The 18,363-nt window shown below is 41.6% G+C and overlaps 2 protein-coding genes and 1 long non-coding RNA gene across 3 annotated transcripts in view; 2 read left to right on the top strand and 1 right to left on the bottom strand.

The window, feature by feature from the left end:
* vstm2la (V-set and transmembrane domain containing 2 like a) overlaps positions 1-6,199 on the top strand; it is a 73,471-nt gene extending 67,272 nt beyond the window's left edge. The window contains exons 2-4 of the mRNA XM_008413143.2: positions 3,034-3,203; positions 4,248-4,292; positions 5,279-6,199. Coding sequence (XP_008411365.1) covers positions 3,034-3,203; positions 4,248-4,292; positions 5,279-5,692 — 629 coding nt within the window. The 3' untranslated portion in view covers positions 5,693-6,199. The remainder of the gene's footprint in view (positions 1-3,033; positions 3,204-4,247; positions 4,293-5,278) is intronic.
* Positions 7-303, top strand: LOC103467085 (uncharacterized). The gene is made up of 2 exons (XR_534027.1): positions 7-156; positions 232-303. It is a non-coding gene; the product is annotated as an uncharacterized LOC103467085 (long non-coding RNA).
* A 4,198-nt stretch (positions 6,200-10,397) lies between the features above and the next one.
* tti1 (TELO2 interacting protein 1) overlaps positions 10,398-18,363 on the bottom strand; it is a 31,663-nt gene continuing 23,697 nt past the window's right edge. The window contains exon 14 of the mRNA XM_008413140.2: positions 10,398-10,627. Coding sequence (XP_008411362.1) covers positions 10,423-10,627 — 205 coding nt within the window. The 3' untranslated portion in view covers positions 10,398-10,422. The remainder of the gene's footprint in view (positions 10,628-18,363) is intronic.

Raw genomic sequence — 18,363 nt, 5'->3', positions numbered from 1 at the left:
CTCTGCCTGTTTTTCGACAAAGTCTCTGGGTGCTGCATCTCGGATCTCCCCGTGGAGATCTTCCTTGCCTCCACAGAAGCCTGTTCCTCTGGTTTCCTGCATCTCCCTGTCATCAGACCCTCTGTTCCTCTGCTCCACCCGTCCACTGCTCTACAGGTCAGTTAAGCTGAACAYTTCYAAGMTMCCCCTCCTTTGTCCGTGCYTCACCAGTCTTCTCCCCTCTCTCCTCAGTGCTGTGTTTGATGACCTCTCCCTTAGCTGAAACCAGTATCTGAAAAAATAAACTTTGTTTTCCTTTTTATACTCCTGTGTGTGGTTGAATTTCCGGGTCCCCTCTGAGTACCCTTACAGTTTTCTGGCCAATATATAMATTTTTTTTTGTCTGAAATGTTGCTAAGTATAGCAACAAAGTTGCTAAGCTGGTAACAGTGGTTTGATTATTATTGCTCATACAAGTAAAAGGGCTCAGTGACTGATTTTCAGACCTTTGCAGACATGGATTTGATTTGATAGGTAAGATTTGTTTCTCATCTGTCGGTCGATTTCAGATCAGACAAAATTAAGGAAATCAGATCCGATTTATCAACTGTGCATCCCATTAGATATATTTAATACACTTTTTTTATCGTAAAAATATAAGATTAACATGATGAATAAATGATCCTCAGATCATATACTGATGAATAAATGATCTGAGGATCATTTATTCATCATGTTCATCAGGTGGTAACCTGTCTCTGGTGGTTACCACCAGATAAACCGCAATGTCCAACAACTTTCACAGATTTATTTTTAGTTTAACTATTAGATTGGATCCATCACTAAACATGAGCTTTTATCGTTGTGGATGTTCAGTCCAGTTCATCTCTAAATGCACATTTAGGAACATATAAACTGGACCAAACTACTGAGACGCAGGTTGACTCAATCAATAGATAAAATTGAATGGAGAACATAAAAACTTAAAATTCATCAAAGAAAGTGAAATTCCAGTTCAATAAAAAAATCATTTTTCAATACAAATAAAATAAAATAGCAATGAAGTTATATGGTAAGTTATACTAATGACTATTAGTGATTTTTTTCTCTCTTTTGACARCAGTGTAAACAGCAGACACACTTCCACCAAACTAAAATGATCTCTTATTTTATTTATCAAAGATTACAACATTATTGCTTTGATGTCAACTCAAGAGTTTAGTAGACACATTAGTGAATCTTTAACATTTTACGACCAGTTTAGTTATTCAAAGGGAGAAACGGACAGCACCCAGGATGGCTCCTTGAGGAACTCCACATGTGCAGCTGAAGAATGTCAAAATACCTGAAATTAAAATCCTTTTTCTGTCTGCTGTGACCCAAACAGAACTTTTTTCATGTTTCCTTGAAGATGTGAAAGGAAATGTTTTGATCTGGTCTCAGTTGTAAAGTTTATTCCTGACTCAGCAGTTTAAAAGACGCCCATTGGAAACTTTGACAGCTCTGGAATATTCTAGAGTCACAGAGAAAAAATGTTACATGTACATTGAAGTTGGCCTTCGTGTTTTAAAAGCTGGCACTCACTTTTGATCTTTTCCATATAAGATGGTAAGACAGCGGGTAACCTTTGTTTTAAAACTTGCTTAACAAGAATCCTTACAGCTCAGGGACAATTAACATTTCCATGGGGGTCTGCTGGTGGCATTCCTGCTGGTGGCATTCCTGCTGGTGGCATTCCTGCCAATCAGACGTGGAGTGTGGCCCGGATCCTCTGAGAGATTTGACATTTGATGCTGGACTTGGCGCCCTTTCTTCCCTCCTCAGGGTGAGGAACCTCTAGAGTCTGAAAGGGTAGCCTGAAAATCTTCACTCAAGTCCCCTTGCCAGCAAGCCTCGGTGGGCCCCATGTGGGGGAAAGGAGGGCTGATATATGGGTCCCATATGGGTTTGTCCGCAGGTTCCACGATGTCCCCACATGGGTTTGCCCATGTAGGGCCACAGCCTACATGGGCAACTGTACAGAACAGCCTATGTTCTGTACAGTTGGGCCTCTACACTCAGAAACCGTTTAGTAAATAATGGCTGGAGGAAAATAACAACTTTCATATTTTAGTGTGAAGTCACTGCAAATGCACTTAAAACTTACACACAACCTTTACACTTAAATTAAAAGACTCATAGGCATATTTTTTATGTTTGTAAATATGTTATTAATCTTTGCTGAAAATGTGTTCAGTTTCTAATCAAAGATTCCTTTCAAATTAAAACTGATCAAATGTAAAAATTTCAACTGACGATTTTATATGTTATCATAAATTTTAAAAGTGTAAAAGTAGATACATTGCATAGGTTTTTTTTTTACACATTTGGACTTTAGAATTCATTTGTTTCTCATGTACCTTTGTATTTATGAGAAAATGTTCTGCAATATTTAAGGGCAATAATATTTTTAACAAAGATTTGTGAAACTATTCCTATCTTAATAATAAAAGGCTTGCTTTAAAAAAGCAAGCCATTACAGCATAATGTGTAAGGATAGTAAGATTTTTTTTAATTGGTTTAACACGAGTTAAAACTTTTAGTTGAAAAATCATTTCAAAGAGCTTTACATCATAAAAACATCATATAGTCACTAATTATAAACATGCAATAAACATTACATTTAGTTAAATGCCATCAAAATCTTGAATACACATCAGATATATTGATCAATATATTGAGTAATGGTCCAGTTACTAGGAACTAAAGGCAACTCAGTGTTTCAGGTGTTGTGCAGTTTTCTGAGAGTTTGTTCCAGATTTGTGGTGTATAGAAGCTGGAGATCTGATTGGTCTGAAGGTTGATATGGCAACAAGAGGTCATACCACTGGTTGTTCAGATTGTTCTTTTTATATGAGAAGTTGGTTTTATTAGAGTTCAATTTAGATAAAATCACTAACAAAGATATGCATTTATATTTTACTTACCTAACCTCGACCCACTAAGGTTCTCCTTCCTCTCTGGACTGAATCCACTCATAGTGACACTGTCCATGTCTGCTCTCTGTGTTCCCAGCCATGTTTACTGAGGTTCCCCATGACATGACTGCCCAGAGAGGCCAGGATGTGGAGATGGCCTGTTCCTTCAGAGGAGCAGGAACGCCGTCCTACTCGCTGGAGATCCAGTGGTGGTACATCAGGAACCACCTGGAGTGGACGGACCAGCAGCCCTGGACGACTAATGAGGTACAAGAACTCTGACTGATCTGTGCACTTCACTGCAAAAACACACCACCAAGTAATTTTGGTCTAGCTTCTAGTTCAAATGGCTAAGCATGGTTAAAATAAGACAAAACTAACTCATAAGTAACTTTTCAGCAAGATACAGGAATTTGTTTAATTCCTTAATACTGAAAAAGCATGAAGTAAATACATATCAGGATGATTATCTATTGGCTGATTACTTCACTGATAACATGAAAAAAATGTCATAGTGAATGGCAGCAGCTAAAAGTCTCAGTTTGCACCACATGACAGATTCATGTTTCACTCTTTAAGTGTTAAATGTATTACAGTGAAGTACCATTCAAAACCTTATTCCACAATGAGTTTTGTTTTTTTTAATGTTTTTTGGTACCTTTCAGTCAGAGAGTTAAACTTTTATGGATTGCTTATCTGAAAAGTATACAGAAAATATAGAAATAATCTCTATAAAGAAAACTGCACAAAGTCACAGATTTTTGTTGGACATTACCTTTGTCCTGTCGGGTTGCTTAACTCCAGGCTCAAACGCAGACACTCAAAACAAAAGGATGTGCATGTTACATTTTAAAAGCCCACTGAGTTTCAAACCAGGACAATAAAACTAATCTTTAATCAATATAATCACAGGAAACTGGATAACAGCTCAGCGCAGAGCCGTTTATCCAGTAGCAATGTGATACATATATTTTAGTAGTCTATCTATTGAGCAACCAGAAAGGTTCATGTTACATTATACTTTATAAATATGTCCAAGTTTATTAATATAAACATAAGTGCAGCATAATCTGACAGGCTCAGGCACACAATCTGTTGACTAAAAATTATTTCAGCTCAGTGTAATGTTATGATGAAGGGCTTGTCAGTGGAGTCTCCGTATGTTTGGAAAATGATAGGTTTAAGAAATTAACCACAGAATTGTCCAACTAAACAGGAGGTTCACTCCTTCAGTTAATATCGACATCAAATGTCTGTGATCAGGTAAAATGTAAACCTGTTGATTCTCTGACATTCTTCTGTTTTTCTAAGGTGTCTCCTGAGGAGGAAACGCCAAAGGATGCTACAAAGATCAGTGTGAGTCAGAGCACTTCCTGAGCAGGTCATGGTGTCTGTCTTTGTGTTACCACAGTTTTTCAGTTCTATGCGGCTCACAGTGCAGCCAATGCTCCAGATCACATACTGACACCTGACGGTGAGTGTCAGGATGAGACCAGAGTGTCGGCATCGCTGCTGCTCAATGGTGGCTCAGTGTCCTTCTGAGGCGTCCAGATTCTAAGAACCCTCCTTACCTTAATGGGCACAATGAAGCATCACAATGACAAACTCTGACAGGGAGACGCCACAAAGGAGGGAAAAGTCCACAGAGCCTCATTATGTCGAAACAATGTTGAGCAAAACCTGGAAATTACTTCAACAGATTGATTTAATATTCAGCAAATTATAATTAGATAATATTCATTTACTTTATGATGACAAAACTCAAGCTAAAGATGCAAAAATTATACTGATTTGCAATAAATTGTCAATTAATGGTTTATTAGATTACAATGAGTTTGAATCAATTAACTAATAACGTCCACTTAGCCCGTTTTTTAGTTTTGTATTTTGGCTGCTGCTGGTTATTCTCAGTTGATACAGAAATGAAGATGGTGGGGCCATACCAAGAGAAAAAAAAGCGGTCCAAACAGAGTTTGGTTTGGGATGCAATGTGCTACTTAAGTTTGATATATTTTAATAGTCTATTTATCTATTGAGCAAGCAGAAAAGGTTCATGTTACATTATATTTTATAAATATGTCCAAGTTTATTGATATGAGATAACATGGGCCCTAAATGGGCAAACCCATGTGGGCCCACCACCATGAAGGTCCCATGTAGGGCCACCGTGGAACCCGCGGACAAACCCATATGGGACCCATCTGGTCTGCCTTTCTTTTCCCCACAAGGGGCCCACCTAAGCATGCTGGCAGGGTACTAATGAAGAAAAACTGAAWATAATAAAGTAATAATATTAGTAAATCGAACAGCACCATTATAAACTCTTCTTCTGTCGTTGCCAGGTTGTGAAGGTCGTGGGGAGCAACATCTCCCACAAGCTCCGTCTCTCCCGGGTCAAAACGTCAGACGAAGGCACCTATGAATGCCGCGTGATCGACTTCAGTGACGAGGCCGGCGCCCGCCACCACCGTGTCAGAGCCTACCTGCAGGTGGTGCCAGAGAGCGACGCCAACTTCGAGGCCGGGGACGACACCAAGGCGGGGACAGCGTTCGTCGATGCAGAGCCGCACGGCGGTGGCCATCACCAGAACCACGGGCCCCACCTGGAGCACGGCAAGCGGCCCCAGGCGGCCCCCCACCACGGCCACAGCCACGGCGGCGACGGGCCGCAGCACAACGCTGCCAGGGAGCTGAAGAGGAGCGGTACCGACAATAACCACAGTGACTGCTCCAACGAGCCGAGCTGCGCTCTGTAAACCCAGAGGTCACAGAACCAGATGTTTGGTCACAGAAAGCAGCTTCCCTCTCACACAGAGCAGGAATGAAGAAACCCAGAATCCATAGAAACGTTTAATATGGCTTGTAAAGAGCGCAGAGGGTGAACTGTGAGGGGGGAGTGGCTTTGTGGTTTTTATTTATGTTGATGCTGTGCAGAAGTTTAGATGAACTGGTTCCTGTCTGTAAACTGCCTGTAAAGCAGGGTGGTGGGGTAGATCTAGGCAGCTTTACTGTTTCTGATCTCAGCATCCACAACTAGATAACCTACTAAAAAGGAAAAGACTTTAGTCTGTCTATTAACCAGTAAATAATATGTTGCTTGAACTCCAGATCCTGTAAAAAGACATGATCACACCTTCCACTGCCTTACTGTCGCTCCATTCGCCCAGACAAACAGGAAGTGGAATATTTTCTCACTGGTTCAATTCCAAGTGCTTTTATTCACACAGTCCTCTAAAGTCCAACATAAAAAACCTGCTGATTTCTTTCTGGTCTCGGCTTCAGCTCTTGAGTTAATATTTTACTGTGTTTGTGTTCATGGATGTTGATGATGTAGATTATTAGTACATTAGTAATGAACTTTCTGTCTGATCCAGGACAGATCCTGAATAGTTCACAGAGAATGGGGAGATTTCAATAAATATTAATAATAAAACATTGTAATCTGTAGATGGTATTTTCCCAACAATCGCTTTACAGTTCAGAAAGTAGAAATTTTCCTCCCCACCTTCAGGTCCAAACAAATTAAACTGTTTCAAGTTTTTTTTAAAGTCAGGAAAGAATTAAACCTTAGACACTAAATTAATCTATTTAAATATGCTTCTAATTCAGTGGTTCTTAACCTGGGTTCGATCGAACCCCAGGGGTTCGGCGGAGCCTCTGCCGTGGAGGTAAAGACACACTTGTGTAAAGTCATGATGACGCCACGCTTTGCCATCACTTGCTGCAGAGGATCACGTTACATTGCTTAGCCAATCAGGGCTGCGGAGGAGCCCTGATTGAAGGAGCTCCACTCTCAGCATGGATTTGAACTTGTGTCTTTAATTACTTCAGCAAAACTCACAATTTTTACCAAATTCTGTAGTCTAAATCTGCTCCTTAGTCGCATCTTTTCGGGGTTGCTACTGCCTCTAGTGGCATGGGGTGGTAATATAGCACAACTAATATAATTACATCCCTAAATCAGAATACCGCAAAGTATTCTGTGTGTCGGCTGGGGGTGGGGGTGGGGGGGAGAAGGGTTCGGTGAATGTGCATATGAAACTGGGGGGTTCGGTACCTCAAAAACGGTTAAGAACCACTGTTCTAATTATTGACTGTAAATATATAACCAGACTGTAATCTCACTTAATATAACCCTGCAAAAGGCATCTCTTGAAATTATTATATTTGTCACATTGTAACCACAAATTTCAAAGCATTTTATTTGGTATTTTATCTAAAACACAAAGTGCAAACAAATGCTACATAGTTTTCTGCTTTTTTGGGAAAATCTTAAAAAGTAGAGTGTTCATTTTTAAAGGAAATGCTCTGCACAAAGACAAAATCTTATCAAGTATTTTTAATCTAGTTTATATTATTTTTTTCATCCTATCTGCAGTTTTGCACTACTTTGTTTTGGTTTATCATATGAAACCCTGTAAATCACAAAGTTTGTGGCTAAAACCAGAAAAAATGTGTAAGGCTTTTGCCCAGCAGCGTCATTTTATGGGGTAAATAATTTCTCTCCCAGCTTGGTTCTCTCACCCAGTGCTCATTGATAATATGAAAAAAGCCTCAATCCTCTACAAGCCTCTAATCCACTCTGTACATAAAACTGTATATTGCAAAAAACAAAGTGCATGTTTAGTAATTTTCTTAAAACAAATCTTTTTCAATTAACATACACAAAGGGATTTTTGTCACTATGAGTTTTATTTGTCTTTTTTGTAAAGGACTCWGTGTCTGTTTTTATTCCTTTATTTATTGAAGTTTGACATTTTTAAAAGCCATCTTTGTTGTGTTCCTGCTCTCCTAAAGTGCTGTACAGACAGAAGAATGATGTTTTCTTCATAGCTGCTCAGAAAGGGGTTTTCCTCCCTGACGTATCTTAGTACTCTCACTGTTTCTGAAGCTTCTGGATGTGGAGCTCTGGCAAGCACAGACTGCTGCAACTCTGCTGTAGTCTCAGAAAAACAATGCTTACTTGGAAATATTTCATTCTGATGGATCTACTAAAGCTGCAGTATGGACCTTTTATCAAAAAATTTTATTTTTTTCTTTTACATATTTGTTGGAACTGTCACTGTCGTAACAGATAATTTGTGAAAAAGTTGAGTTTATCCTTTCCTGCAGAAATACAGTTAGTGCAGCAGATAAACAGGTCTTTTGGGATGGTAAGTTATTTCTCTGCCATTAGCACATTAGGCAGTGTGTACACAAGCATGATTGACAGTGCTAAGCCCTGACTGATTGGAGCACTGCATTTCTGCAGACAGTAATAGTAACTGGATTACCTGTCTCATATTACACTGTCAGGACATAGTAGCTGTGTTTCCATTACAAATGCGAACAAAACTTTGTCAATATTCAACAAAAGCCGAAGAAATCCTATTCCAAAATGACGTCGTTTCCATTAAATAAGCAGCGCAATTAAAATTACGCGATAAGTCATTAACAATGTGCTGGGCCATCATCCTCCCACCACTTCCTGTTTTCTTCTTCGTCATTTCCACCTGTAGTAAAACACGGTTGTTGATCATCTGACTCATGTGAAGTGGGGAAAAAAAAGTCTTTCCATTGCAGATTTACAAAATACACTTATTTCGATCCAGCTAGAAAACCACCTCAAAATATTATCAAAAATATGTTTGTTTCTATTAAGTGAATTTATTTTTGTCATTCCAATTTGCACAATTCAATGTTCAATGAAAATATGTTTTTTAACAAATATGTAAAAAAACATATTTGTGTAAAAGTTACCTACTGCAGCTTTGAGGCGCAGGGTGTTCATGTGTTAGAAAACCCCTTGGCCAATGAAAAAGAGAAATGTACAAAAACACTAAAACTGTTTCTGCTTTTTAAAATCTTTTTCTCTCCAATTCCACAAGCAGTCTTACCTCTGCTGTATCGACTGAAAGCAACAGCAGCAGTCCTGCTCCTGAGGGCAGTCGCTCTGTTTGCAGACAGAACAACGGATTTAACAAACCACAAACCAAAGTTTTCAAACTTTGGTTTGATGTTTCATCAAAAAAAAACTAAAATGGATTTCTGTTCAGGAGGGGAGTGAACATGTACATTTCTTCTCGAATGTTTGGTCTCACGCTAAGTGTATGCCTTTATCAAATGAAATAAATTGTACATGAAACCAGAATAAATTGGTTCTGGTTATTTACGTGAAAAAGTGACTGACCCTCGTGAATTGTAGCTGAGCGGTTCTAATCAAGACTCTTCTTTGCAGACAGACACATGCAGATCTCTGCATGTGTCTGTCTGCACACATTAAGAAGAAACTGCATTAAGCTGTATGTAATGGGGGCTGCCAAGCACGTCCCTCCCTCTGCAGCTGATGACTAATGGTGCTATTGTCAGCAATGGCAGCAGGATAAATAGCAACAGCACAGGGGGAGATAAAGAGGCGACTTGCCGCGCTCGCTAGAATTAAAGCCGGGGCCAGCTAAATACAAAACATGTGACCATCTTGTCCCCAACACACACACACACGCACACGCATGCATCAGACGCTGCATGCGTCTGATGCATGATTACAGAGCGGGGAGGAAGGCAGYTTTCAGGGCTCACCTCACTGAGGGGATGTGATAACAGAGGTGACTTCCTGTTTTCTTCATTTACACATGACCCTTTGACCCCTGCTGGATTTCAGTGTCATGATGTTCACATTACACAATGTTGTCCTGAACAGGACAGAGCTCAGCCGTTCTGTGTATTCAGCTGAAGGAAAAAGGCCTTTTGTGCCAAAAACCAGCAGCTGGAAATAAATTCAGTTCAGCACTGAGAACAGACAACATCTTCAACAGTCACCTATATCTGCTGGCCATAAGTTAATACTTCTATGTTAAAAAAAAGCTTTTCTTTTTTACATGTCTTATGAAACACACATTTTTGGTGAAAGTGGATTTTTTTTTTCATTAATCAAAATTAAGGCATTTAAAAAAATAATAATAATTCCAAATATGAGTTAACTTTTTCATGATATTCTGACTTACTGAAAAACTCCTAAAACACAAACACAGATTTATCGAATTTAAGAGAAATCAGACTCAGAATAAGCAAATGTATTTTAATTATTGACTTGGATATATAGAAAATACAAAAATAATCCTGATAGATTTGACATGTTAAATTGAGGTAAAACTTTAACTAGGATTTATAATAAGACGCATACATGAAAGAAAGTCTCTAAACCAAGAAACAGACCCACAGCTTCAATTTTATGTGGTTGAATTGTTAATTTATTCAAAACAAGCAGGACGATTCAGTCAGTTCTTTCAGCAATAAAGAAATGTGAAAATTAACATTTTATTTTCATTTCCGATATGCAGCCAGACAGATGAAAAATGAGACCTCTGAGGGAGTAGAAAGAGCGGCCAGCTTTGTTCCTGGTTTGGACGTTAGCGTAGAAGCTATGGTGTTTTTATTTAACTCACATATAAAAACATATCAGGTTCTTTTTTTTCCCAGTTCTTTGAATGTTCATGGTCAGAGCTGGTTACCTGTCTGAGTCGGAGGCAAACTCCTCCCTCAGTAGTTTCAGCACGTTGTCCGAGTACTCGTCTCTGGGCCGGCCCGTCAGGCCCAGCTGCAGGGGTCGGAGGTCAGGGTGAGGGGGGGACATGTAGGATGAAGGGCAGTGGATCTGGTTCAGCCTAAACCAGAAGCTGTCCGGATCCAGCTGGATTAAGTGACGGAAAATGCTGTAAAGGAGAGATGGAGTCGTTCTGTTTAACGTGGCGCTAATGTTAATTCTGCAGCTCACACACTAAACAGCATTGAGACAAACAGTTGTTTCATAACCACTGTTTAACAACAGTGATGTTAAAGTTAGGTCACAAAATGCTTCATATCTCCTCAGTTTTTATAGAACTTTGGAAAACAGACAGTAACGACTAAAAATGATTTTTGTTTCGTGTTCATGAAATAAAAGTTAAAAGAAAATAAATATTTTAATATGTGTTGCATTTCGGCAAATGCTGAGGAGAGGCAGAGACGCATTATATCAAACCTCTGCCAAACTTCATCGCTTCATTCCCCCTTCAAGTAAAAGCCAGAGTCCGTCAGTAGAAGTGAGGAGGCTGGCAGACTACCTCGAAAAAGAAAAAACTCCTTGCCTCCTGTTGCCCACTACTCTCCAGTATCTTGACCAAACCATAACACTGTCGGCTCTGGTCGATTCCGGTTGTGAGCGTAGTCTCATAGATGCCAATTTAGCCTGTCAGTAGAATCTTGAAACCGTTAAATTACCCTCGCCCCTCAGAGTGTCCGCCCTTAATGGGAAGAATTTGCAACAAATAACTCATCAGACCAAAACCATAAAACTTCTGCTTTCAGGTAATCATCAAGAAACGATCGCCTTTTATGTCTTCTCTGCCGCTAGTTCACCTATAGTCCTGGGCTTTGACTGGTTGCAATTACATAACCCACACATTAACTGGTCCGAAGCTAAGATTGAGTCCTGGTCCGCTTACTGCCACTCATCATGTCTCCGCTCCGCTGTTTCTCCAGGTGCTCCGCTGGCGAGCCTGAAGGAGGCAGACCCACCAGATTTGTCATCCGTTCCGGCCGATTACCACGATTTGATTTCCGTATTCGGTAAGTCAAGCGCGCTGTCTCTACCTCCTCACCATCCGTACGATTGCGCTATTGACCTGCTTCCCGGAGCTCCCCTGCCTAACAGTCGGTTATATAACATTTCCAAGCCTGAGAGGCAGACGTTCGAAAGATATATAAAGGAATCGCAAGAGGCTGGTTTAATTCACCCCTCCTCTTCCCCGTTAGGGGCGGGTTTCTTCTTTGTGGGGAAGAAAGATGGTTCACTAAGGCCATGCATTGACTACCGAGGGCTGAACCAAATAACAGTAAAGAACAAATATTCCCTGCCACTCCTTTCCTCGGTTTTTGAGCCAGTTCACTGAGCCAGTTGATTTCTGTTATAAAACAGAAATCAAGACGAGAAAAGTCTTTCTGAAAGAAGAGTTGGATTCTGTCCGACCATTTTTTATAAATTAGATCTTAGAAATGCGTATCATCTCCTCCGCATTCGAGAAGGAGACGAATGGAAAACGGCATTCAAGACACCGTTAGGGAATTTTGAATATCTAGTTATGCCGTTTGGTCTGACAAACACCCCAGCCTGTTTTCAGGCACTCATAAAAGATGTCCTGAGGGACTTTATAAATGTGTTTGTCTTCGTGTATCTGGATGACATTTTGATCTACTCAAAGAACCTCGCTGCACACAAGAAACATGTCCGCCTTGTCCTTCAGCGCCTTTTGGAAAACAAACTTTTTGTCAAGGCGGAGAAGTGCAAATTCCATCAAACCCTCTGTGACCTTCTTAGGTTTTGTCCTGGAGGGCGGACAGGTTAAACCGGCAGAGGAGAATATTCAGGCGGTGTTAAATTGGCCCGCTCCTCAAACTCGAAAACAACTACAGAGGTTCCTGGGTTTCGCTAACTTTTTACGTCGCTTCATTAAGAACTACAGTCAAATAGCTCAACCTTTAACCGCTCTCACTTCGGTCAAGATCCCATTCACATGGACGCCAGAAGCAGATGCTGCTTTCACGGCTTAAGAATATGTTTGCCAGAGCCCCCATCTTAATTCAACCTGGCCCTGATAAGCAGTTTGTTGTGGAGGTGGATGCGTCAGCCCCAACTCCCGTGAGTTGGGGCTGTACTTTCACAGTTTTCTGATTTGGACAATAAAACCCACCCATGCGCTTTTTTTCCCCGCAGACTGTTGCCAGCCGAAAGGAACTACGATGTGGGGGACAGGGAATTATTGGCCATTAAACTGGCTCTTGAAGAATGGCGACACTGGTTGGAGGGTGCCTCTCATCCAGTTCTGGTGTGGACTGATCATAGAAACTTGGCATATTTACAATCAACGAAAAGACTAAACCCCCGTCAGTCCCGGTGGTCTTTATTTTTCTCTCGATTCAATTTATCAATTTCTTACCGGCCTGGATCCCATAATGTCAAACCGGACGCCCTGTCCAGAATCCCTAACCCTAACCCTGACGACTCTGTGAAGGTCCCCACCTCAATTCCTCCACCCAGTTGTTCTGTGACCACCGTGACTTGGGAGATTGAGGACCTGGTTAAACCGGCTCAGCAGTCGGAACCCGACCCTGGCACTGGTCCGGAGAATAGAATGTATGTTCCACACCAGTATCAGAAGCAGGCTGATTAGTTGGATGCATTCGGCTAAATTTTCTGCTCATCCCGGTATTAGCCGAACGATTGCTCTGGTCTCACGGAGATTTTGGTGGTCGTCCCTCTGTAAAGATTTTAGGGAGTATGTTCTCTCTTGTCAGGTTTGCGCCCGAAACAAGGCTTCACACTTACTACCCCCATCCGGTCTCCTACTGCCATTATCCCCAGACGCCTGTGGTCACACATGGCGTCTGGGATTTTATCACAGGACTTCATCACAGGACTGCCAGTCTCCCAAGGTATGACCACAATCCTTACCATTGTGGATCGATTTTCTAAGTCATGTCATTTGGTTCCTTAAAGAATGCTCCCGTCTGCCCTGCACACTGCCAAGCTCCTTGTGAAACATGTTTTTCGCCTTCATGGGAGCAAGAGATCCTGTCCGACCGGGGTTCCCAATTTACATCTCAGGTTTGGAGACATTTTTGTTCTGCACTCGAAGCAAGAATTTCTTTAACCTGTGGATATCACCCGCAGTCTAATGGCCAAACAGAGGGTCTGAACCAAGAACTGGAGTCCGCCTTGAGATGCCTCGCTTCCAACAATCCTTCTGGCTGGTTTCCAATTTCTCACATGGATCGAGTATGCACATAACTCGCATGTGTCTGCAGTCCCTGGACGCTCCCCATTTGAAGTATTGTTACCAGCCTCCCCTTTTCCCTGCTGACGAGAGAGAAATTTCTGTAACTTCAGTTCAGTATCATATTCGCCGCTGCTGGTCCATATGGACCCAAACGGTCTCGGCTCTGAGCAGACCAGCCGAAGAAAACCGCCGTTTTGCGGACCGGAGGCAAAGACCAGCCCCTTCCTACTCTCCTGGAGATATCCCATTAAAAGCTATGTCCAAGAAACTCCCCCCGCGTTTTATCGGTCCTTATGAGATCGAGAAGTTGATCAATCCTTACCATTGTCGGTCTCTGCCTTCCAGAATCTCTCCGGATACATCCTACATTTCATGTTTCTCAGTTGAAGCCTGTCCTTACCAGTCCTTTGTGTCCTCCTCCTGCAGCCCCTCCTCCCGCCCGGGATGTTGATGGCCATCCTGCCTACTCTGTCCGCCGGATCGTGGACTCCCGTCGGCCAGGCCGGAGATGGCAGTTTCTCGTCGACTGGGAGGGTAACGGTCCGGAGGAACGGTCTTGGGTCCCTAGTTCATTTATTTTAGATCCCTCCCTTATTTCTGATTATCGTTCTTTCCTCCCATCCTGTTCTTCTGGACCGCCGGGTGGCGGTCGTTGAGGGGGGGGTACTGTTGGGGTTCTGGGGTTGCTCTTTCTTTTTTGTCCACCACAGGGAGCTGAGAGGCGTTTCTCCTGGAGGGTGTGTGTCCACGCTGATGCTGCACGCACCTGCAGCATATCCCTCATCAGTGTAGGGGTATATCAGCAGGGCGCTGTCGGTACTTCAACTCCAGATTGTTGATCAGTAATGGTACTTTCGGCCTCTGTGAATTCTCTTGAGCAGGATTATTGAGAATCCTCAGTGACAGTCTTTTTCTCTTGTGCGTGTCTTCAGATTATTCCCGTGCTGAAGGATCAGCTCTCCTGAGCTACCAGTGCTACCAGTCACCGGATCTTCAGGTTGCTCTCCACGCTGTGGAGGGCTCCATAGGTTCCTGGGTCCCGGTTCCCAAAATCATCGGATCCAACTCTTCCAGGTCCTCCAGCTGGCCCGCCTCAGCTCCTCCGAGTGACCCTGCCTACCTGTCCGCCCTTCCCCACCGCCTACTCAGTCCGCCRATCCCGGAGCCCCTCGTTTCCCCCCACTCAAGAAACATTTCAAAGTAAGATCGCACATCTCCATTTATCACTTAAAACTCCCACTGGACTTGAACTCACCTTTGTTTGTCCGCACAGCAGGACCCCTGAGACCCGGTCAGGCAGTTCTTCGTCCCTGAAACTCTTTTTCATTGTCTGTCGTTGTACTGCGCAATAAATATAAGAAACCCATTTCTACACCTCGGAGTGTTCTCTGCATGTGGGTGCGAAAGTTGCACGAAATCATGACAAATATATTCACCTACATGAGCTGATACCCCAGAAGTGATTATCTCAATGGATGCCGAAAAAGCTTTTGATTGAGTAGAGTGGTCCTATTTGTTTTACACCTTACCTTGGTTTTGGCTGTTCCTTTATTTCCTGGATCAAACTTCTCCATTAGCCAGTCTCCGCACAAATAATGACCACTCAGAATATTTTCACCTAGGCCGTGGAACTCGCCAGGGCTGTCCACTCTCCCCCCTTTTGTTTGYAATTGCTATAGAGCAGTGTTTTTCAACCTTTTTTGAGTCAAGGTACATTATTTTAATTGAAAAAATCTCGAGGCACTGTGCAGCCCGAATAGGAATCAAATAATGTATTTAATAAAATGTATTTTATCACATTTTACATTTCTTATTTCAAATTGCACTTAACATGTCCACTTCAAAAATACCCCTGAACAGTGCCACAACAATGTGGTGTTAAATTTAAAGAAGTTGTAGAAAACGTCAAAGTGTTTTACAAACTAATCCACAAGCATTCTTATAGCCGGAATACAGAAAATAATTCTTATTCTGAAAGAAGCAATAATATTTGGGAAACATTTCACTTCATATTCACTGTTACAATATGAATATGAATATGTACAAAATGTCAATATCTGTATATTTTACCCATGAAAACAGATCTTATTTCCTGGCAGAAATAAAATTGAAGACAAAGCTCTTCCTCAACAGCTCTCAGTCTCAGCTCTGGTTTTAGTTTTTATAGTAGCCAGACTAGAGAAGCTCATTTCACACAGATATGTTGTGGGAAATGGACCCATGTTCTTTCCAACCCAACTACTGCTGAGCTTCTCTGTCTTTTCCATCACTGTTGTCACAGTCTTGCTAGATACAATGCTCTCACCGCTACCTGTAACATTCATGCATCACTAATTCTCTTGTTGTAATGTAAAATGTTCTGTACCTACTGCCATCTAGTGGTAAGAAAATTACATGATTACGCCGCTAGTCACTGCTACAGCAGACACTCGAAGATGGCATTATTGGCAGATAATTAATTTTCAAAAAATCTTTTAAAATCAATTACCGTATTTTTAGAACTATAGCGTGCACCATACTAGCACCTTCAATTTTTTTTTTGAAAAAACAAAAAAAAACTGGAAGCTGCTCTCGATTTTCCATAAGGGCCCAGCAGAGGGCGGGGTCCTAATAAATCTGCTGCATAGGACACAGCACTCCGTCTCCAAAGCCGAACCATGGTTTCGTTCACACCGAGCTTAAATGCAGCGGCTCTATAGTGCCTATAGTCTGTAGTGCCAGATCGACAGCCCTCAACTTAAAAGCTTGAAAGTTTGAAAACATTTCTCCATCGTGTCTGCTGCTAGCATGTGGTCGAAAATTAGCACGTTCTTCTTTTGATTTACAATTTTGACTTCTAATGATTCACTTCCTGCTAGAGAGCCCCCTGGTGGTTGAAGAAAATTACACAGCAAAGCCACATTGGGCTACAATCCGCATGGTTCAAAGCTTAGAAAAAAAGTAGCAGCTTATAGTTCGGAAAATACGGTACCGTAGGTGAAATTGAATAATTTCCACGGCACACCTGACGATCACTCACGGCACACTAGTGTGCCGCGGAACAGTGGTTGAAAAACACTGCTATAGAGCCTCTAGCTGCAGCCCTTAGATCCAGTCCCATGCACGGCATCACAAGAGGTGGTCTGGACCATAAAGTCTCTTTATATGCTGATGACCTGTTACTCTCTCTCTCAGACCCAGAGACCTCAATGCCTCCAGTATTAGACCTGCTTGAAAAGTTTGGACAAATATCTGGATATAAATTGAACTTTAATAAAAGTGAATTTTTTCCAATTAATGATGCAGCTATGGCCTACCCACTCACTAGCTTACCATTCAWGATCTCTCTGCAAGCATTTAAGTACCTGGGAATCCATGTAACTAAGAAATATTCACAACTTTTTAAAGCTAATTCTACTCCCTTACTTGACCAGCTGACTCAGGACTTACAGAGCTAGCGCTGGTCCATGCTGCCACTTTCTTTAGCAGGCAGGATCAGCTGCATCAAGATGAATGTTTTGCCAAAATTCTTGTACCTCTTCCAGTGTTTACCAGTATCTATCCCCAAAATTTTTTTTAGGACACTCGATGCTTCAGTTTTTCAGTTCATATGGAACAGAAAACCTTCTAGAATACGAAAGAGTATCCTACAGAAAAGTAAGGAAATGGGACACACCAAATTTCTTATGCTATTATTGGTCTGTTAATATTCGTACAATGTTATTTTGGTGCAATGCGAACTGTGAGACTCCCAAATGGTTACCAATAGAAGAGGCCTCATGTAGTTCTGCTTCCTTGTACTCTCTTTTATGCCTTCCCCCTGCAACATCTCCTAATAACTTACACTAACAATATAATTGTTAAGAACTGCCTTAGAATATGGGCTCAGATTATGCAACATTTTGGGATCCAGAGAATACCTCTTTTATCACCACTAAACTCTAATCCTCCATTTCCACCTTCACTCATTGATAAAACTTTTTCAGTTTGTAAAAGTTATGGGCTTTTTTCTCTGAAAGATCTATACTTAGATGGTACTTTTGCCTCATTTGCTCAATTATCTTCAAATTTGAACTTACCAGCTGCCCACTTTTTTAGATTTCTACAAGTTAGAGACTTTATTCGTCATCGTTTCCCAGGTTTTCCAATAATTCCTGCCCCCAATTTGGTTGATCAACTGCTAGAAATTAGTCCCACTCCAAAGGGTACAACATCAAAAATATACAACCTCTTAACATCCAATGTGACTCCTGGGCTTGGCSATCTTCAAGCTACTTGGTCTGATGATCTTAACACAGAGATTGATAATGAAATGTGGCAAACTATTCTAGAACGCATTCACACCTCATCAATTTGTGCCCGACATAGAATTATTCAGTGTAAAGTTGTCCACAGAGTACACTGGTCCTAAAGCAAACTGGCTCGAATTTTCCAGACGTGGATTCAAGCTGTGTGAAGTGTGGTTTGGACCCAGCCACTCTCGGTCATATGTTTTGGACCTGTTCCTCTCTATTTCAATTTTGGAAATCTGTTTTTGACACACTTTCTGTAATCACCATCTCCACTCACTGCTTTATTTGGGGTCCTCCCCAAAAACCAGTTACTGCCACCCCATCATGCTGACCTTGTGGCCTTCCTCACGCTACTGGCTAGAC

This window comes from Poecilia reticulata, linkage group LG7, assembly GCF_000633615.1.
Source record: "Poecilia reticulata strain Guanapo linkage group LG7, Guppy_female_1.0+MT, whole genome shotgun sequence".
In the NCBI taxonomy this organism is placed as follows: Eukaryota; Metazoa; Chordata; class Actinopteri; order Cyprinodontiformes; family Poeciliidae; genus Poecilia; species Poecilia reticulata.
The sequence above is the reverse complement of the archived record's forward strand: the minus strand, read 5'-3'. Positions and strand labels throughout refer to the sequence as shown.